This window comes from Carcharhinus amblyrhynchos, chromosome 13, assembly GCF_965287045.1.
Source record: "Carcharhinus amblyrhynchos chromosome 13, sCarAmb.v2.hapA, whole genome shotgun sequence".
Classification (NCBI taxonomy): domain Eukaryota; kingdom Metazoa; phylum Chordata; class Chondrichthyes; order Carcharhiniformes; family Carcharhinidae; genus Carcharhinus; species Carcharhinus amblyrhynchos.
This window is the reverse complement of record NC_137336.1, coordinates 34,011,412-34,033,346: the sequence shown is the minus strand read 5'-3', so window position 1 is coordinate 34,033,346 and position 21,935 is coordinate 34,011,412. Positions and strand designations below refer to the sequence as shown.

Genomic DNA, 21,935 nt, shown 5'->3' with positions numbered 1-21,935 from the left:
CGGATGCATTCCATCCGGTCCTGGGGACTTGTCCACAATCAGCCCCTCCAGTCTGTCGAGCACCGCCTTTCTAGTAACAGTAATGTCATTAAGACCCTCCAGTCCTACCACCTTTCCATCGCTAACACCCGGCAAATTATTCACATCCTCCTCCATGAAGACAGAAACAAAAAAGTTATTCAAGACCTTAGCCATATCCCCATCCCCTACCACTAAGTCCCCCTTCTCATCCTCTAAGGGACCAGCGTTCACCTTACAGTGCTAATGTAAGCCTACTTGTGACAATAAATAAATAAACATAAAGTTAAATATTGAGAGCTGATTGTGGATTCTCCTTTTCCCACCTCTGCTGAAAGTCATAATGCCATTCTGATACTTGGCTCCTTTGGATCCAGTAATCTTTACAGAATATAACCCAGGTAGCCATTTCATATTAAAATGTCTGACTATACTCAACAGGACAGTTAAGGATAGAGGATTGTTTGACAGGAAACTGAGTCAAGATAAATTAACATAAAAGCAGACTATAAAAGCTTCTATAAGTATATTAATGAAGACCAAAGTCTCTTACAGTCCAAAAGAGGAGAATTTATAATGGAGAACAAGGAAATGGTAGAGCAATTAAACAATTACTTCAGAGTTGTCTTTAGAGGAAGACACATACTTTCTCAGAAAAGCTAAGGAATCAAGGGTGAGGGAGGAATTGAAGGAAATTAATATTCCTAGAAAAATAAACATGGTGAAATTAATGGGACTGAAAGCTGATTAAATCCCTAGGCCTGATCTACATTGCAGAGTACTAAAGGAAGTGTCTGTGCAAGTGGTGGATGTGTTGGTTGTTTTCCCCAATTCTGGACCAGTCCTGGTGATTGGAGGGTGGGACATATTTAAAAGAAGATGGGAGGCAGAAAGCAGAGATTTACAAAGCGGTTAGCCTAAAATCAGCAGTAGGAAAAATGCAGTAATCCTGAGGAACTCCTTCAATGATGTCCTGAAGATGTGAAGAGCAAAAGGATGAGATGTGAAGGAATAGGACCTATCAAATGTGACAGTGGGAAAGTTTGTATAGAACTGGTAGAGACAGCAGAGGGGCTCAATGAGTACTTCAGTATTCATAGTGGAAAAGGATCTTGGTTGTAGTGCAGGCTTGCGGTGGACTGAAAAGCTTGAGTATGTTGACATTAAGAAAGAGCATGTGTTGGGGCTTTTGAAAAGCATCAAGTTAGATAAGTTGCCAGGACTGGATGGGATGTACCCCAGGTTACTTTGGGAGGCGAGGGGAGAGACTGCAGAGCCTCTGGTGATGATCTTTGCGTCATCAATGGAGACAGGAGAGGTTTTGGAGGATTGCGGATGTGATCCCTCTATTCAAGAAAGGGAGTAGATAGCCCAGGAAATTATCAACCGGTGACTCTAACCTCAGTGGTTGATAAGTTGATGGAGAAGATCCTGAGAGACAGGAATTATGAACATTTGGAGAGGTATAGAGTGATCAAAAATAATCAGCATAGCTTTGTCAAAGGCAGATTGTGCCTTACAAGCCTGGTTGAGCTTTTTGAAGATGTGACTAAACGTATTGACAAAGGAAAAGTGGTAGATGTGGTTTATGTGGACTTCAGCAAGGTATTTGATAAGGTCCCCCATGCAAGGCTTATTGAGAAAGTGAAGGGGCATGGGATCCAAGGGGACATTGCTTTGTGGATCCAGAACTGGCTTGCCCAGAGAAGGCAAGGAGTGGTTGTAGATAGATCTTTTTCTGCATGGAGGTCGGTCACCAGTGGAGTGCCCAGGAATCTGTTCTGGGATCCTGGCTCTTTATGATTTTTATAAATAATCTGCATGAGGAAGTGGACGGATGGGTTGGTAAGTTTGCCGATGACAAAGGTTGGAGGTATTGTGGATGGTTTAGAGGGATGTCAGAAGTTGCAACGAGACGTAGATAAGATGCAAGACTGGGTGCAGAAGTGGCAGATGGACTTCAACCTGGATAAGTGTGCGGTGGTTCATTTTGGCAGGTCCAAAGGGATGAAGGAATATAATAAGGGTAAGACTCTTATCAACGTGGAAGATCAGAAGGATCTTGGGGTCTGGGTTCATAGGACACTCAAATCAGATTCACAGGTAGAGGATGTGGTTAAGAAGGTGTATGGTGTACTTGCCTTCATCAATCGAGGAATTAAGTTCAGGAGTCGGGAGATAATGCTGCAGCTGTATAAGACCCTGGTCAGACCCCACTTGGAGTACTGTGCTTAGTTCTGGTCACCTCATCACAAGAAGTGGAAGCCATTAAAAGCGTGCAGAGGAGATTTACAAGGATGTTGCCTGGATTGGGTGGCATGCCTTATGAGGATAGGTTGAGAGAGCTCGGTCTTTTCTCCTTAGAGGCGAAGGATGAGAGATGACCTGATGGAAGTGTATAAGATGTTGAGAGGTATTGATCGAGTGGATTCTCAGAGGCTTTTTCCCAGGGCTGAAATGGCTGCCACAAGAGGACATAGGTTTAGGGTGCTGCGGCATAGGTACAGAGGAGATGTCAGGGGTAGGTTTTTCACTCAGAGGGTGGTGGGTGTGTGGAATCGGCTGCCGGCAGTGGTGGTGGAGGCGAATTTAATAGGGTTTTTTAAAGAAACTTTAGGATGAGTACATGGGACTTAGGCTTACCTATAACCCTCTATCTTACTAATAGGTAGGGATATGTTTGGTGCAACTTGTGGGCAGAAAGGCCTGTTTGTGCTGTAGTTTTTCTGTGTTCTAAGTCATAGAGATTTACAGTATGGAAACGGGCCCTTCGGCCCAATATGTCCATGCCACCCTTTTTAACCACTAAGCTAATTGCAATTGGTCGTATTTAGTCCATTGCCCTCTATACCCATCCTACCCATGTAAATGTCTAAATGCTTTTCAAAAGACAAAATTGTACCCACCTGTACTACCTCTGGCAGTTTGTTCCAGACACTCACCATCCTCTGTGGGGGAAAAAATTGCCCCTCAGGACCCTTTTGTATCTCTCACCTTAAACCTATGCTCTCAAGTTTTAGACTCGCCTACCTTTTGGAAAAGGTGTTGATTATCTAACTGATCTATGCCCCTCGTTTTATAGATTTCTATAAGATCACTTCTAAGTCTCCTATACTCCAGGGAAAAGAGTCCCTATCTTTTCAGCTTCTCTTTATAACTCAAATCCTGGCAGCATCTGAGTAAACCTACTCTGCTCTCTTTCTAGTTTAATAATATCCTTAGGGTGACACAGTATTCTGAGCCATAACAATGTCTTGTACAACTTCATTTGCCCAACTCCTGTATTCAGTGCTCTGGCCAGTGAAACTAAGCATGCCGAATGCTGCCTTCACCATCTTGTCCACCCGTGACTCCACTTTCAAGGAGCTGTGCACCTCTACCCCTAGATCTTTGTTTTATAACTCTCCCCAATGCCCTTCCATTAACTAAGCAGGTCCTGCCTTGGTTCGATTTACCAAAATGCATCACCTCACATTTATCTAAATTAAACTCTGTCTGCTATCCATCAGCTCAGTGCCCAATTGATCAAGATCCCGTTGCAATCGGAGATAACCTTCACTGTCCACTATGCCATCAATCTTGGCATCATCTGCAAACTTAATAACCATGCTTTCTAAATTCTCATCCGAATAATATAAATGACAAATAACAGTGGACCCAGCACTGATCCCTGAGGCACACCACTGATCATAGACCTCCAGTTTGAAAAATAACCCTCTAACACCACCCTCTGTCATCAAGACAAAACCAAGTGGTGATTGGTTTCTGTCGACCTTTGTGGTGGGTCTTGCTCCAACCAGCGGTGAGTTTCTTGATTCCCATTGGTGCTAATTTGCTAGAACTGCTTAATTCTATACTGTCAATTACTGCTTTGATATCAAGGGGAGTCTCTCACCTGGAATTCAGCTCTTCCATGCATGTTTTTAATGAGGCTGAGCCCAAACTGGGCACGAGATATTGCTGAGTAAGTGCTGCTTGATAACATTGTTGCTGGCACCTTCCATCAGTAATTGACCGGACAGTAATTGGATGGATTTGTCCTTTTTGTGAACAAGGCATACGTGGGCAAATTTCCATTGTTGGATTGCGCTAGAGCTGTAGCAGTGTTGGAGGAGACAGCAATGACAATGGAGGAAATGGTGCCATTGTGGTAATGTCACTAGTTAGGTAATCTAGAAATCCCAGCTAACGCTCTGCGGATATGGGTTTAAATCCCACCACAGCAGCTGGTCTCCATACTGCAGACTATGACAATTTTTATTGCAAAAACCCATCTGGTTCACTAATGTCTTTTAATGAAGGAGGCTATCCGCCATCCATGTCCACTACTGTCCCAGCAAACCTCTTCAGTTCAAGGGCTATTGTGGAAGGGCAACAAATGGCATTGCCAACAATGCCCTCAACCTATGAAAGAATTAGGGGCATAGCTAGTTCTGGAGTGGACATCTTTAATACTCAGGATGTTGTCAGGGCCCAATGTCTTTGTGTCTGGTGTTTTCAGCCATTTCTTTACTTTTTACATCAATAAATGCTGGTGCAGCCATGAATTATTGGTTACTAATTGCCTTTGAGAAGGCAAATGTGAGCTGCTGCCTTGAACTGTCGCAGTCCGTGTGGTGTGTTGCTGGCAGAGAAGGAATATGATTTTTGATTCAATATCACCATTTCTGTGGTGTCATATTTTCAGGTCAGGTTGGTAATTGGCATGGAAGTTAACTTCCAAGTGATTGTATTCCATATGTTTGTTGACATTAGTTTGTAAATGGTTTGGAAATTGCTGCCTGAGGAACCTTAGTGAGTTTCTTGCAGTGCATCTTACAGATGGTACACGTTGTTACCATTGTCATTAGTGATGATGGAGGGAGTAAATGTTCATGGAAGGGGTGCCACACTTACCATTATGCATTGGTGATGGTGGAAGGAGTAAATGTTTGTGGAAGGGATGCCAATCCAGCAGGCTGCTTTGTTCTTAATGGTGTCAAACTTCTTGTGTTGAAGCTATACGGATCCAGGAAAATGAAGAGTTTTCTATTGCACTCCTTCTGTCTTGTAGGTGGTGGATAGGCTTTGGGGAGTCACTGGATGAGTTATGTGCGGCAGGATTCCCAGCCTCTGACCTAGTCTCTCAGCCACTGTATTTATATGGCTGGTCCAATTCAGTTTCTCGTCAGTGGTAACCCCTAGGACGTTTATAGTAGGGGATTCAGTGATGATAATGCCATTGAATGTATAGGGACTGTAGTTAGATTTTCTCTCGCTGGAGATGGTCATTGCTTGGCACATGCATGAGACACGTGTAACTTGTCACTTGTCAAACCTGAATATTGTCCAGGTCTTGCTGCACGTGCACATGGCTTTCTCAAGTATCTGAGGAGGCATGAATGGTGCTGAATGTTGTGCAATCATCAGCAAACATCCCCACTTCTGCCCTTGTATGGAAGGAAGGTATTTAAAGCAGCTGAATGAGGTTGGGCCTAGCACAATATCCTGAGGAACTCCAGTGATTGTCCTGGGATTGTGATGATAGACTTCCAACAACCACAACCATCTTCCTTTATGCTAGGTATGTCTCCAACCAGGGGAGGGGGTTCCACCTCGATTCCCATTGTCTGCAGTTTCATTAGGGCTGCTTAAAACTACACTTGGTCAAAGGCAGTCTTGCCTCTGGAGTATTTTTGTCCAGTGTTGATCCAAGGCTGTATTGAGGTCAGGAGTTGTGATCCTGGCAGAACCCAATCCACATCATGTAGATTGAATTGAGTGGCTGAACACCAGTTTTTGTGCTTTTGGGGATCTCTGAGCAAGGCTGTGATGAAGCATCCACTCTGCACCTGTGGCTGAAGATGTTTGCTTGAGCCTTGTTTTTTCTTTTGCAGTAGTTTTCTGTGTTTCCCTATCATTGGGGATGCTTTGGGAGCCCCGGCATTCTAGCTGTTTAGTTTTCTACAACCATTCATGACTGAATATGGCAGGACTGTAGAGCTTTGTTCTATCTCAGGGGTCTCCAGACTACGGTTTGTGGGCCGCATCCAGATCGGAGTTTGGAGACCGCTGTTCTATCTCGTTGGTTGTGGGGTTGCTTAGGCCTGGCTACAACATGCTGACTCAGCTGTCTAGTGTGCACGTAATCTTGTACAATAGTGTCACCAGGTTAGCCTAAACTCTCACGCTATCTTAAACTTGAGTTGGGATCGGTCCCTTGAACTGTTGGTAAACAGTGTGGAATATACTGGGCCATGATGTTACAAATTGTGGTTGAACACATTTCTGCTGCTGATAGCCCACGGTGCATCATGGATGTCTAGCTTTTGAACTACTAGATCTGTTATGAAACCATTTTATTTTGTGTTGTTCGGGCAACTCAACAGTGTGCCCTCAGTGTGAAATTGGAACGTTGTGGACTTTGGTTACTTCTAAATCTGAGATGACTAGATTGGTGAAGACGGTGTCAAGTAGATTGTGCCTCTGGTTTTCAAACTACCCGCTGTAAGCCCAGTCTGACAGATTTCCTTTGGGATTCATTAGTCATGGTGCTTCTAAGCCCCTTTTGGTGATGCACTGCAATGCCCCCACCCAGAGTACGTTGTGTCCATGTCACACTCAAAGCTTCTTTCAAGATGTGTTTAATATGGAAAAATACTGGCTCCTCAGCTGCAGGAATTGGCAGGAGTATACCTCACCCACATTTGACCTGATGCCTTGAGCTTTCGTGGGGTCATTGAGGATTCCCAGGGCCACTCTGTCTTGACGGTATACTACTGTTGCCATCTTGAGTGGATCTGTTTCACTCCATCCATGGCCCAACAGTAAGTGAAATAACGATTCAGTATACTGCATTAACTGTTCAAGATGCAGTCTCCTGTGTTGAGACTCAACATGGATTTGGTTACACTTTACAAAACGCATACATCCTGTCCACAGGTGTGACCCTGAGCTTCTGGTCATCTTTAATTTTTCAGCTCAGTTTCACTCTTCTGTTCTTGATTTTCTTGCACTGTGTCAGTGAAGCTCAATTGAAATTGTGGGAACAGCACCTCATCTTTAAGTACTTCATAGCCTTCTAGACTCAAAACATTGAATTCAACAATTGCAGATCATATAAGAACATAAGAAATAGGAGCAGGAGTAGGCCATCTAGCCCTTCGAGCCTGCCCCGCCATTCAATAAGATCACGGCTGATCTGTCATGTCTCAGTTCCACTTTCCCGCCCTCTCCCCATAACCCTTAATCCCCTCGCTTATCAAAAACCCATCGACCCGCGTCTTAAAAATATTTAGCGAGGCAGCCTCCACCACCTCAACGGGCAGAGAATTCCAGAGATTCACCACCCTTTGAGTGAAGAAGTTCCTCCTCAGCTCTGTTCTAAACCACCCCCCCCCCCATCTTGAGGCTGTGCCCCCTAGTCCTACTGTCCTTTCTGAGCGGGAAGAGTCTCTCCACCTCTATCCTATCCATCCCCTTCATCATCATGTACGTCTCAATGAGATCTCCCCTCATTCTTCTAAACTCTAATGAGTACAAGCCTAGTTTATTCAGCCTCTCATAGCTCAACCCCCTCAACTCCGGTATCAGCCTAGTGAACCTCCTCTGCACTCCCTCCAAGGCCAAAATATCCTTGTGTAAGTACGGCGACCAAAACTGCACACAGTACTCCAGCTGCGGCCTCACCAATGCCCTATACAGCCGCAGCAAGACCTCCCTACTTTTATATTCAATCCCCCTTGCTATGAAGGCCAGCATCCCATCAGCCTTCTTGACCACCTGCTGCACCTGCAGGCTGGGTTTTTGTGACTCATGCACAAGAACCCCGAGGTCCTTCTGCACCGTCGCCTGCTGCAGTTTTTCGCCACGTAAGTAATAGTCTTTCCTACCATTATTCCTACCAAAGTGGAGCTCCTCGCACTTGCCAACATTAAATTCCATTTGCCATTTCCTGGCCCATTCGCCCAGCCTATCTAGATCTTTCTGCAGACTCTCCACACCCTCCGCGCAATTAGCCGTTCCACCAATCTTGGTGTCATCAGCAAATTTCGACACCATACACTCGGTTCCCTCCTCCAGATCATCTATATAAATGGTAAAAAGCTGAGGCCCCAGCACCGACCCCTGGGGCATCCTTCAACTCCATTTGTTGGAGGACAGGTGTTGCTTCTGCTATTCCCATTTACATCGTGTTGGGCTATCTTTTTGTTAACTTGTCCTCTTATCACCATTGTCTGGCTTACTCTTTAATCTCTCTCACCTTTCATCCTGTATAAGTTGTTCCATTTTGTCTTTCCTCACTTCTGCCCATTTCCTTCCTTAAAACCTGTTACATCCCTAACTACTTCAATTCTGACAGAAAGTCATCAACCTGAAGTGTTAATTCAGTTTCTCAACAGATGCTGCCTGACCTGAATATTTCCAGCATTTGAGTTTCTGGCAACTGCAATATTTTGCCTTTTTTGATTTTTCATTGAAATGCTATTGACTTATTAAAATTCTCTGACACTTATTAGAAAGGAGAGGCTTGGTAAACTGATTCATCTCTCACTAGTGATGTCAGTATGCTTTGAGCAAAGCACTAAAGAAACCAAGCATATCTAGGTGTGAGAAGGAAGATTAAATGAGGCATTGCCTAGGATGCGTTTTTTCACTTAATGGCGAGCTTTAGAGTGCATTTTGTAAAGACCTTAATGCTTTGAGAAAAGGAATAAAATGCCTTAAGATAGTATAAATTTTGGAATCTTTTATCTATCAATAAATGTACAATATTATTTTGGACTGTACATTGAAACTGTTACTTTTTCTCTAGGTTAATTGCCAAGAAAGATTGGACAAATTCTGCGTTTCTTCAATGAGGAACTACAGGTTGATCTTCTGCCACAATCTCAAGCAACCATAGCTGGCTAAAAATGCTTATTCACTAAGGGTGATTGGTGTATAAGTTATTTTTTAAGTGGGTGTCTGTGCTCCGAGGTAGGTTTCTGGAATTAAGAGCAATGTTATCTTAAATTTTTTTGATTAGTTGACACTGCTTGCTTAAGAATCTAGAGACACAAGCTTATAAAATGATAAAAGCCAAATTCTGTAAATATCCTTTGAGGAGATTGTTGGGGAAAATTAGCAAAGAAAAATACGTCAAAAAAATCAAGGCTACTTCAAATAAATAAGATCATGACATTTCAAAAAAGTGAAATTGCCCCTCAGCAGCATCTTCCTGGTGATGTAAAGTCTACAGATTCACCCCTTCTAGTGCAAAATGATGACTTATATTTATATCATCTTTAACATGCTGTATTGGAAAAGCATGCTTCATGGGCTTAAGAACATAAGAACATAAGAAATAGGAGCAGGAGTAGGCCATCTAGCCCTTCGAGCCTGCCCCGCCATTCAATAAGATCATGGCTGATCTGTTGTGGCTCAGTTCCACTTTCCCGCCCTCTCCCCATAACCCTTAATCCCCTCTCTTATCAAGAACCCATCAACCCGCTTCTTAAAAATATTTAGCGAGGCAGCCTCCACCACTTCAACGGGCAGAGAATTCCAGAGATTCACCACCCTTTGAGTGAAGAAGTTCCTCCTCAACTCCGTTCTAAACCGCCTCCCCTTTATCTTGAGGCTGTGCCCCCTAGTCCTACTGTCTTTTTTGAGCGGGAAGAGTCTCTCCACCTCTATCCTATCCATCCCATTCATCATCTTATACGTCTCAATGAGATCTCCCCTCATTCTTCTAAACTCTAACGAGTACAAGCCTAGTTTATTCAGCCTCTCATAGCTCAATCCCCTCAACTCCGGTATCAGCCTAGTAAACCTCCTCTGCACTCCCTCCAGGGCCAAAATATGCTTGCGCAGGTGCGGCGCCCAAAACTGCACACAGTACTCCAGCTGCGGCCTCACCAATGCCCTATACAGCTGCAGCAAGACCTCCCTACTTTTATATTCAATCCCCCTCGCTATGAAGGCCAGCATCCCATTCGCCTTCCTGACCACCTGCTGCACCTGCAAGCTGGGTTTTTGCGACTCATGCACAAGGACCCCGAGGTCCCTCTGCACTGTCGCCTGCTGCAGTTTTTCGCCACGTAAGTAATAGTCCTTCCTACCATTCTTCCTACCAAAGTGGACCACCTCACACTTGCCAACATTAAATTCCATTTGCCATTTCCTGGCCCATTCGCCCAGCCTATCTAGATCCTTCTGCAGACTCTCCACATCCTCCGCACAATTTGCCTTTCCCCCAATCTTGGTGTCATCAGCAAATTTCGACACCCTGCACTCGGTTCCCTCCTCCAGATCATCTATATAAACGGTAAATAGCTGAGGCCCCAGCACCGACCCCTGGGGCACCCCACTAGTCACCAACCGCCAATCCGAATAGCACCCATTGACCCCCACTCTCTGCCTCCTATTTGACAACCAATCCTCTATCCATGCTAACACCCTACCCCCAACTCCATGTCCCCTGACCTTCTGCAATAACCTCTTGTGAGGTACCTTGTCAAACGCCTTCTGAAAATCCAGAAAGACCACATCCACTGGCTCTCCTCTATCCACTGCCCTAGACACATCCTCATAGAACTCCAGTAAATTTGTCAGACACGACTTCCCTTTAATGAAACCGTGTTGCGTCCGCCCTATCAAGCAATTCCCTTCAAGATGCTTCGCAATTTCCTCCTTAATGACGGATTCTAACATTTTACCTACCACAGACGTTAAACTAACCGGCCTATAATTCCCCGCCTTTTGCCTGGCACCCTTCTTAAACAACGGCGTAACATTAGCCGTTTTCCAATCTTCCGGCACTTCCCCGGAATCCAGCGACGTCTGGAAAATAACCACCAAGGCATCCACTATAACCTCCGCCATTTCTTTCAGAACCCTCGGATGCATTCCATCCGGTCCTGGGGACTTGTCCACAATCAGCCCCTCCAGTCTGTCGAGCACCACCTCTCTAGTAACAGTAATGTCATTAAGACCCTCCATTCCTACCACCTTTCCATCTCTAACACCCGGCAAATTATTCACGTCCTCCTCCGTGAAGACAGAAACAAAAAAGTTATTCAAGACCTTAGCCATATCCCCATCCCCTACCACTAGCTCCCCTTTCTCATCCTCTAAAGGACCAACATTCACCCTAGCCAGCCTCTTCCTTTTTATATATTTATAAAAACTCTTGCTATCCTTTTTTATATTAAGTGCTAGCCCAGCCTCATAGCTTCTCCTACCCTCCTTTATCAACTTCTTTGTCAATCTTTGTTGACATTTAAACCTTTCCCAATCCTCTTCTCGCCCACTGCTCTTAGCTACTCTAAATTCCTCCGCTTTTAATTTAACACTTTCCTTCACCTCCTTCGTTATCCACGGCTTATTACCTCTCTTCCTACAGTCCTTTTTAACCATCGGAATAAATTTCTGCTGAGCACCAAGAAAGATCTCCTTAAAGATCCTCCATTGCTCCTCGGCAGACCTACCTTCCAACGCACTCCCCCAGTCCACATTTGCCAATTCTTCTCTCATCCTACCATACTCCCCTCTATTCAAACAAAGGACGCGTGTCCGGGAACCCACTTTCTCCTCCTCCATCTGCAACAGAAACTCCACCATACAATGATCACTCTCTCCAAGAGGATCCTTCACCGCAAGGTCCCTAATTCTACCCGCCTCATTACATAGCACCAGATCCAAGATAGCTCGCTCCCTCGTCGGCTCCAACACACACTGTTCAAGGAAATTATCCCGGCAGCATTCCAAGAACTCCTCCTCGAGCCCACCTCGTCCAACATGGGTCGACCAATCAATATGCAGATTGAAATCTCCCATAACTACTGCCGTCCCATTCCTGCACGCCGCACTTATTTGCGTGTTAACAGCCCGCCCCACCTCCAGATCATTATTCGGGGGCCTATAGACGACACCCACCAGCGTCTTCCTCCCTTTGCTGTTCCTAATCTCCACCCACAACGATTCCACGTTCTGCTCTTTGGCTCCAATATCATCCCTTGCTACCACCTTGATACTATCCTTAATCAGCAGAGCTACGCCACCCCCTCTTTCCTCCTGCCTATCCTTCCTAAACACTTGATAGCCCTGTACATTCATCTCCCAGTCCCTGTCACCTTGCAGCCACGTCTCTGTAATGGCCACCAGATCGTATCCATTTGTGTCGATCTGCGCCACCAGCTCATCCACTTTATTCTGAATGCTTCGTGCATTCAGATAAAGCGCTTTCATCCCAGCCTTCACCTGGACCCTATTTGCCGTAACGCCACCAATTGGGACATCCTCGGCCTCTTCCCTTACCTGTACCCTATCCTTAACTTTAGACCTCGTAGCGTCACCTACCCTCGCACCCTCCCCCCCCCAATTAGTTTAAAGCCCTGTCTACAGTCCTCTTTACTCGATTCGCCAACACTCTGGTCCCAGCACGATTCAGACCAACCCCATCCCGCCCGAACAAGTCCCACCTACCCCAATACTGGTGCCAATGCCCCATAAATTCGAACCCATTCCTCCCACACCAATCCCTGAGCCACCCATTCACTTCCTTTATCCTGTCAACCCTACGCCCGTCTGCACTCAGTTCAGGCAGTAGCCCAGAGACGACCACCTTGTCGGTTCTACTTTTTAATTCCATTCCCAGCTTCTCATACTCCCTCCCCAGATCCTCAGTCCGCACTTTGCCTACGTCGCCGGCACCCACATGTACTACAACGACCGGGTTCTCACCCTCCCACTCCAGGTTCCTCTGCAGCCCAGCTGCAACATCCTGTACCCGAGCACCAGGCAGACAACACACCCTTCTGTGCACTTTGTCATTGTGACAAAGGACAGTGTCAATACTCTTCACCCCACTATCTCCAATCACTACTATGTTCCTTTTCCCCTTCTCTTTGCCTATGTCCTGCTGCATCACTGTACCGTGTGCAGTTTGCTCACCAACCTCACCTGCCTCGTCCTCTTCCAGACTGGAAGCAAGAACCTCAAACCTGTTATGCAGATTAAGAGGCTGAGGCCTCCGCTCCTCACCCCCCTTCCTCCTCCTCCCAGCAGCCCCCTTTTGTCCCTGACCCTTAGATTTAGCCAGTCTAGGGGCACCCTCTCTCCCCCTGATGAGCCTCAGTGTCTGTAGCTCAGAGGCCAGCTCATCCACCTTGAGCTGGAGCTCCTCCAGCAACCTGCACTTACTGCAGACATGGTCACTGGGAAGGACCCTGGGGTCCGCCAGTTCCCACATCATACAGAAACCACACATCACATGCCCCTCCATTATTCACTGTAATTTTTTATGGGGAAAAAATTTTTTTCCTTGTTTCTTGCTGTAGTAGTTTTGAAAAAATTTTTTTTCCTTGTTTTTTTTCAAACAAACTCACCTGGCCTTTTTCCCGTCAAGCCCTTTTTGATATTAAGCCCTATTAACTCACTCTGCTTCCCACTCACTCCGCTGCCCGCTCAGACGCTGCCCGCTGTCTACACCAGGCCTCCTTTTAAACCTGGCGCTGATTTAAAGCAGGCTGGTCCACAAATGCCTTTTCACCACACCCTCAGAATTCTTAAAGCAGTAAATACAATAAATAAATGCTTTAAACAGTTCTACAAAGAGTAAAGTGCTTTAAACTTATTTTAAACAGGTTTTTAACAGGTAAAATCTTAGCTCTCTCTCAGCTCCAGCAAACAATTGATGACATGGAGTATCAAAAGATATTAGTGCACTAAAAGCTTTGTCAGAAAGTTAGGTTTTAAGGGAAGAAATAGGATTAGGAAAGGAATTTCAGAGCTTGGGGTCTAGGCTGATGAAAGCTCAGCCACCAATGTTGGAGCAATCAAAATCACAAATGCTCAAGCAGTTAAAATTAGGAGTTGAGTTAATTTGCAGGTTTGCTGTGATAGAGATTGCACATACAAGGAGGTTTGTGGTCATGGAAGGATTTGAAGACCAGGGTAAACATCCTCAAATTGAGGTATTAACCAAGAGCCAGTGTAGTTAAGGGGTACAGCTGTGAATGGAATTTCGTCTGAGTTTGGAAATTGGCAACATATGTTTGGGTGAGATCCAGTTTATGGGGTGTGGAATGCTGGCCAGGAGTGTTAGATTAGTCCAGAGATAACAAAAGCATGGAAGGGTTTTAGCAGCAGATGAGTTGAGGCAGGCGTCGAGTTGGGTGATGCTGCTGATAACATATGACTGGCTGTGAATGACCTGGTTCAACCTAAGGCAGTTATTAGGAATAGAGAAGGAGTTAGTAACTAGGGAGTGGAATTTTTGCCAGGGACCAAAGACAATGGCTTTAGTCTTCTCAATTCTAAGTTGGAGGAAATTTCCTCCAATACAGAATGTTGACTAAACACTCAATGTAGATACTATGACGAGCTTGAGAGAGGTGGTGGTGAGGATATTGTTTTTTGGCAAACATGGATAAAATGATGGTGGTTTCAGGTGATGTTGCTGAGGGCCAGCATGTATTTGAAAAATATAAGGGAGCCAAGGGGGATACCAGAGGTAACTGTGCTCAAGAGTGAAGAGAAGCAATTGATATTCAGGCTGTGATTAGTTAAGAATGGAATCAGGAACTGCTTTTCCCATATAGCTAGAGAAAAATTTGATTTGACTCCTTATTGTCACATGTACTGGGCTGAAAAGTATTGTTTCTTGTGCGTTATACAGACAAATCATACCATTCATAGAGTACATAGGGGAGAAGAAGAGGGTTCAGAACAGTGTTGCAGTTACAGATAGGGTGTAGAGAAAGGTTAGCTTAATATATCAAAAGTCTGGCTGCAGGGAAGAAGCAGGTATGTCTGGGTGTGTAGGGTTCTTGATTATGCTAGCTGTTTTTCTGAGTCAGCAAGAAGAGTAGATGGAGTCAATGGATGGGAGGCTGGTTTGCATAATGGACCAGGCTACATTCACAATCCTTTGTAGTTTCTTGCAGTTTTCGTCAGAGCAGGAGTCATGCCAAGCTGTGACAGAATGGATGCTTTCTATGGCGCATCTTTAAAAATTGATGAGTGTCATAGTGACCATACCAAATTTCCTCAGTCTCATGATAAAGTAAAGGCTGTGGTAAGTTTTCTGAACTATAGCATTGGCGTGGAAGGACCAGGACAGGTTGGTGAGCTGAACACCTAGAAACTTGAAGCTCTTGACCATTTCCACTTCATCGCTGTTGATATGGACAGGTGGATGTCCTCCACTAAGTTTCCTGAATTCAATGTTACCTCCTTCGTTTTACTGACCTTGAGACAGAGATTATTGTCATCGCACCATTTCACCAGATTCTCTCTCTCTCTCTTTCCACATGTATAAAGGAGGATGGTAAGGCACTGAGGAGACAGCCTTGTGGGACACCAGTGTTGAGGATAGTCATGCAAGAAGTGTTGTTACCTATCCATACTGTTTGCTGTCTGATTTAGGAAGTCTAAGATCCAGTTGCAGAGGAGGAGCTGAGACCTAGGCCATAGAGTTGGGAGATGAGTTTTGTTGGTATAGATTTTGAAGGCCGAGCTGTAAACAGGAGTCTGACGTAAGTGTCCTTGTTATCCAGATGTTCCAGGATTGAATGTAGGGCCAGGAAAATGGCGTCTGCTATTGGACCTGTTGCGGCAATAGGTGAATTTTAGTGGATTCAGGCAATAAGAACAAAAGAAATAGGAGCAGGAGTAGGCCATCTAGCCCTTCGAGCCTGCCCCGCCATTCAGTAAGATCATGGCTGATCTGAAGTGGATCAGTTCCACTTTCACACTTTCTCCCCATAACCCTTAATTCCCTTGTCTATCAAAAACCTATCTACCCGTGACTTAAATATATTTAGCGAGGTAACCTCCACCACTTCAACGGGCAGAGAATTCCAGAGATTCACCACCCTTTGAGTGAAGAAGTTCCTCCTCAACTCTGATCTAAACTGCCCCCCCTTGTCTTGAGGCTGTGCCCTCTAGTCCTGCTTTCCTTTCTAAGCGGGAAGAATCTCTCTACCTCTACCCTATCCATCCCCTTTGTTATCTTACACGTCTCTATAAGATCCCCCCTCATCCTTCTAAACTCCAACGAGTACAGACCCAGTCTATTTAGTTTTTCTTCATAGTCCAATCCCCTCATCTCCGGTATCAGCCTAGCGAACCTCCTCTGCACTCCCAAGGCCAATATATCCTTGCACAAGTGTGGTGACCAAAACTGCACACAGTACTCCAGCTGTGGCCTCACCAGTACCCAGTACAGTTGCAACAAGACCTCCCTACTTTTATATTCTATCCCCCTCGCTATAAAGGCCAACATTCCATTTGCCTTCTTGATCACCTGCTGCACCTGCAGACTGGGTTTTTGCGACTTGTGCACAAGGACCCCCAGGTCCTTCTGCACCGTAGCATGCTGCAGCTTTTTGCCTTTTAAATAATAATCTCTCCTACTATTATTTGTGCCAAAGTGAATAACCTCACACTTGCTAACATTATACTCCATCTGCCAGGTCCTTGCCCACTCGCTGAGCCTATCCAGATCCCTCTGCAGACTTTCCACACGCTCCACGCAATTTGCTTTTTCACTCATCTTCAGCAAATTTTGTCACCCTACACTCAGCCCCCTCCTCCAGATCATCCATATAAATGGTAAACAGTTGAGGCCCCAGCACCGATCCCTGCGGCACTCCACTAGTGACCAACCGCCAATCAGAATAGCACCTATTGATACCAACTCTCTGCTTCCTATTAGACAGCTAATCCTCTATCCACGCTAACACCTTACCCCCATCATTAAAGATGTCTGCGTATACCCCCATCAGCCGGTCCACGCAGGATTTAAGTGCTTGTCCGGGTACCCCATCTGGGGTCAGCCACTTTCTGTGGGCTTACTTTCAAAAAGGCCAATTTGACGTCTGTGATGGTGACCTTGGCTACCAGTTCAACCAAGGCTTCTGGGGTGGATGATGTCCCCTTGCTGACTTCTTGCTCAAAATGGTTGTGAACGAAGCCCAGTCCATCATTCAAACCAGCCTTGTGTCCATTGACTCTGTCTACATTTGCTGCTGCCTTGGAAAAGCAGCCAGCATAATCAAGGACTCTATGCATCCCGGACATATTCTTTCAGTTTCTTCTGCCGGGAAAACAATTCAAAAATTTGAGAACATGTACCAACCGACTCGCAAACATCTTCAGCCTGCTGCCATCAGACTTTTGAATGGAACATAGAACATTACAGCGCAGTACAGGCCCTTCGGCCCTCAATGTTGTGCTGAGCTATGTCCAATCCCAAGATCAAGCTATCCCCTCCCTATAATTCTGGAGTGCTCCATGTGCCTATCCAATAACCGTTTGAAAGTTTCTAAAGTGTCTGACTCCACTATCACAGCAGGCAGTCTATTCCACACCTCAACCACTCTCTGGGTGAAGAATCTACCTCGGACATCTCTCCTGTATCTCCCACCATGAACCTTATAGTTATGTCCCCTAGTAACAGCTACATCCACCTGAGGAAATAGAGTGGACGTGCACAGACTATCAGTCCCTCTCAAAGGGACTTGTATATTAAGCTGATCTCTTCATGCTGTCGATAGCTGCAATACTATATTACATACTCTCTCCTCCTCTTATGTACTGTATGGGCAGTATGTCTTTGTATATCAAGCAAGGAACTGTACTTTTTGCTGTATCCCAATACATCTGACAATAATAAATTCAACTTATTTTTGTGCCCTGTTTAAAGTTGCTGGGTGGTTTAGGTGGTATGAGCTGTTGAACTGAGCACTCTTGAATTTTAAATATATAAAGTTCACATCATTACAGTCTCAGATGACCATCATGGTCACTCTCCCCTTTTGAGGAGAGTTGACTGATTTAACCTGAGGATCACCACACCTCGGGTGAGGGGTGGGGAGTTTGAATACTGCCTTCGTCAATAGGGCAGTATTTGATACCTGGATTGCAACAGCGCATCCAATTGTAATATTGGTGTTTGGAAGTGCCCTGTGTTGTTGTGATTAGTTTCTATTGAGTATTTTGGTTGGAATGACTTAATGTTGCTAGCAAAAACAAAATAGATATTTTTGTATTTAAAGAAAAGATAATCCAGTCAACTCACTTGAGGGGGAGGGGGGATGGTTCTTTTGTTTTTAGGTGTTCCTTTGCCTAAAGACCACACCACTTCAATGCATAAGTTGAAGTTGATGCTGTCGTAGTTAGATTCAGGGGAAGATGCAATTTCTGAGATTGTTGTGCTGTCCTGAAGCTTGATGGATGTGTCACCTTGTGCATATGGTTGTTTCAGTTTCTTATAAAACTTTGCAGACTGCTTATGGGGAAGCTGCAGAATAGATTTGTTTTGGCTAATGTTTCCTGTGTCAATCATTACACACTTGCGCATACTTCAGTGTCAAAACTTGCCCCAAATAATGCCAAAACCAATTGAATTTTCAAATGTTCTTTTGTTTGTATACAAGTGATGAGTAATCAAAGCCTTTTTGTGGAAAACATAAGCACTGTAGTTACTGTTGCTATGTACTTGTATCAAGTGTGTAAAATTTTTGAACTATTTCTCATTCTTCACCACTTTCTTGCCCAAAGTACACTAATTCCTCTTCAATTAGTTGACAATTCAACAATGGGCTTGCTAGCCTGAATTCTCATCAACCCGGGCTCCATCCCAAATACTGCTCAACTCAATCCAGAGTATTCACTACCTCTCAAAATACTTTTCTCCCCCTAACTACTCAAGTACTCCACATTTGAACGCATTAAGAATCAAAGCCTCTTATCTTAATTTCACCTAAGTAATGTCACAGAAGATCAACGTGAACTCTCAAAATTGTACTTCTCACATGCACATTTTGCCTGACGCTGAAGTATGGCACTGAACTTTGTATAATACCACACTAGGATTTTCACAGTAACTTCATTGAAGTGTTAATGTAAGCCTACGTGTGACATTAAGAAATAAACTTAAAACATGAAAGCATTAATAAAAGTAACTCCCAAGAAATCTGGTTTAAAAAGAACCCACAGAGGGGACCCCATTTTTGCCCCTCAAATTTCTAACAGGAACAGACACAACTTCATCGTCAAATTTCAATAGCAATACTATTGCTGATTTTTCCCATCCAAATTCTGGGAATCACAATTAACTAGTTTAACTTGGATAACCGTATCATCGGCATTTTGGTAGGACGGAGTACTAGAAGCGTTCTCACTATCTACAAGTTGTCAGGAGTGCGATTAAATATTTACTGATGGCTTGCCTGGATGGTTCAATTGCAAAACAGCAAAGCTATTTGATAATTGGGTGGAGGTTGTCAATTTGAATGGCATGTCAACCACTGAGCTCTACAACCACTTTGGCACAGTAGCTGCAATATCTGTTATATACAAGGTGCATTATGAAGTTCACTTCAACAGTACCTTCGAATCTGTAATGTTCATAATGTAGTCACATCTAAAATCAGCAGAAAATGCTGGAAATGTTCAAGTCGGGCAGCATCTGTGGACAGAAGAGCAGAGTTAACATTTTGGTTGATGACCTGGATGCCATCACATGTGGCCCTTTACACTATCCTGACTTGTACATAGGTCCTTCATTGGAGCCAAATCCTGGAATTCATTATCTAGCACCAGCAACACTAGTACTGCCAGCACAAGTTCAAGTGGAAAGCCCAGGACAGCGTTCTAAGGCAACTAACGATGAATGTGGGTGTTGCACATGCTGAAAAAGTTTGCTTGAAGATAACCTATAGTCTGATAATTGATATCTGCTTATATTTAGTTATAGACTTTTAATTGACCTACATGTAATGCAATTGTTCAACAGCCAATGAAATATATTATCTTGGAGGTTAATATTAACAGCTAACTGCATAACATTCCTGACCTTACAAAGCAGATCATCTTTTGAGTTGCCCAGAGTAGCGTTGCTGTGGATGTCCACTGCGTTTTACGTACTGTACTTAAGATGATGCCATACTTAAATGTGACAGAAGCAATAGGAAGAACTGCAGGAACAGATTACCCATTGCTTAAATGATTTCATCGACCATGCAAGCTTTTTATCTTTTGGTGATTCTGGTCTGAAGAGCAGTTAAACTCGATTAACTCAACCTGGTAAACACGTGATCTTGAACAAATCTAATTTCAAGTTGGATACAAATAATACATCTTGCATTATATGATGTATTCCTATTCCGAAATAGCATGTTAGCTGACTTTCTAAGTGGTGGTATTGGAGACCCATGTTGTGCTTTGCTGCATATTCTGAACGACTGTTAAAGAGGGACTGGTATTGATAAAATTTCAGTTCTGTTCAGGTATTCTCTTGCATTGGAGGAGTTCTGGCTATTCCTTTTAGTGCCAGCATCTTGTCCTGGAGAAGGTAATGTAATATCTGACATCTCAAATATTATTCCAAGCGCAGCAACAAAACAACTCGATTAGGATTGATCAAGTTAACAGTTCAAAATCACAACAATGTTTCAACCTCCAGACTGCCTGTGAATAACTCAACTGAAGATTTGGTCTCAAGTAACTTTTGTCGATCACTCTCTTTTGTGTAAAGCTGCCCTTGATTGAGAGATTTGGCTGTCAGTTTCTCTTGGAAGTCTCTGGTTTAATGAATGCTAACTTATCTCTATAAACTTACACATTTTGATCCTCGAAACCTGCAAGGGCAAATACTGTGCTGCATGTTTTCTTCAATAGATGGAGAGCTTGCATTGTGGGAATTTTTCGGTATTTGAAAACTACTACTTGGTATAATACCTTTGTTTTACAAATGCTTTTCCTCCTTTTTCCTGAAGTTGTGACCTGTACGTATGAGGATTTAATCTTGCTGCAGTGTAATTCCACAGGACCATTTTTCTTGACTGACCCAAACTAATAATTCGTTATTAGCATCAATATATAGCCTGATCCAGTTTCACTTGATGTCTACATATTCACTTAATTGGTAGATAGCATTCAGCATATTAATGTTTAATAGACTTAAAGTTGTTTTCTCTCTCCCTAACCCATTGGAAGTAACCAGTTGTATTGTCCTGGGTGACTTAACACACACAACCTGGGACATTGTCAATAAGTGAGGCACTAAACAGCTGAATGAATAAAGAAGCCCCAGACCGTTGAGAAATTTGTGAATAACTTTGGTTCCATTTGAAGTTGATGAGTTGCTGTTACTCGGTATGATTTTAGAAAGAATGTGATCTGTTTAAACACTGGATATAAAATAGGAATATACCGTTCAGACCTAGTGATTTCAAATATAGGTTGGTGGGCTAATGTGATATACTTCAATCAAAAAACTAAGTTTTCATGCACTTTTTAACATTTGCAGTTCTGCTTCATTATAAAATAGAACTAGCTATTTTGTTTAAAAAATGTGATTTTTCTTCCATTTTGGAAAGTGGTGAAAGCACTTATCTAGATTAAAATGTTAGCTGAAAATAGAATGGAGGAAAATTTGTGTGCTGATGTACTTATTTTTTTTGTATAGACAAAAACGGCTTTGCTATTTGGCTGAGGGAAGATATGAGGAAGAGCTTCTCTCCTTCACCGAGTAACAGCAACTCTTTAACTACTAACAAAATTTTTGGAGTTCCTCTTAATGAGCTACAGCAACAAGGACATCATCCAGAGAATGGAGTTTACTTTTTAGTAAAGCATCTTGTGGAGTATCTGGAGGCATACGGTAGGTGAAATTTCTATCAATACAAGTATATTGAAAACTGGACAGAGTAATGCCTTTTCATACTTAAGGCGTAGAAGCTATGATCGCAGTGAAATGAACAGAAGTAAGCCTTGGAAGCATTCTCAATGTGACAATTGATGTTTCAGTGCTTAATGTTTAACAGGACTTTTATAATGTTTGTAACTGAGGAGGTAAATTTTAAATTAGCAGTCTCTTGTGAAATTTGATATCTATTTTAATTTGTTTCATGTATTTTTCATTACATGTAGCACATTGAATGTTG

General features: G+C 43.7%; 1 protein-coding gene across 2 annotated transcripts in view; it reads left to right on the top strand.

Moving 5' to 3' along the window:
* Positions 1–21,935, top strand: part of fam13b (family with sequence similarity 13 member B) — a 112,331-nt gene that overhangs the window by 3,448 nt on the left and 86,948 nt on the right. For both annotated transcript variants that reach the window (XM_080201505.1, XM_080201504.1), the window contains exons 2-3: positions 8,813–8,976; positions 21,458–21,652. In XM_080201505.1, the coding sequence (XP_080057631.1) occupies positions 21,493–21,652 (160 nt within the window). In that variant the 5' untranslated portion in view covers positions 8,813–8,976; positions 21,458–21,492. The remainder of the gene's footprint in view (positions 1–8,812; positions 8,977–21,457; positions 21,653–21,935) is intronic.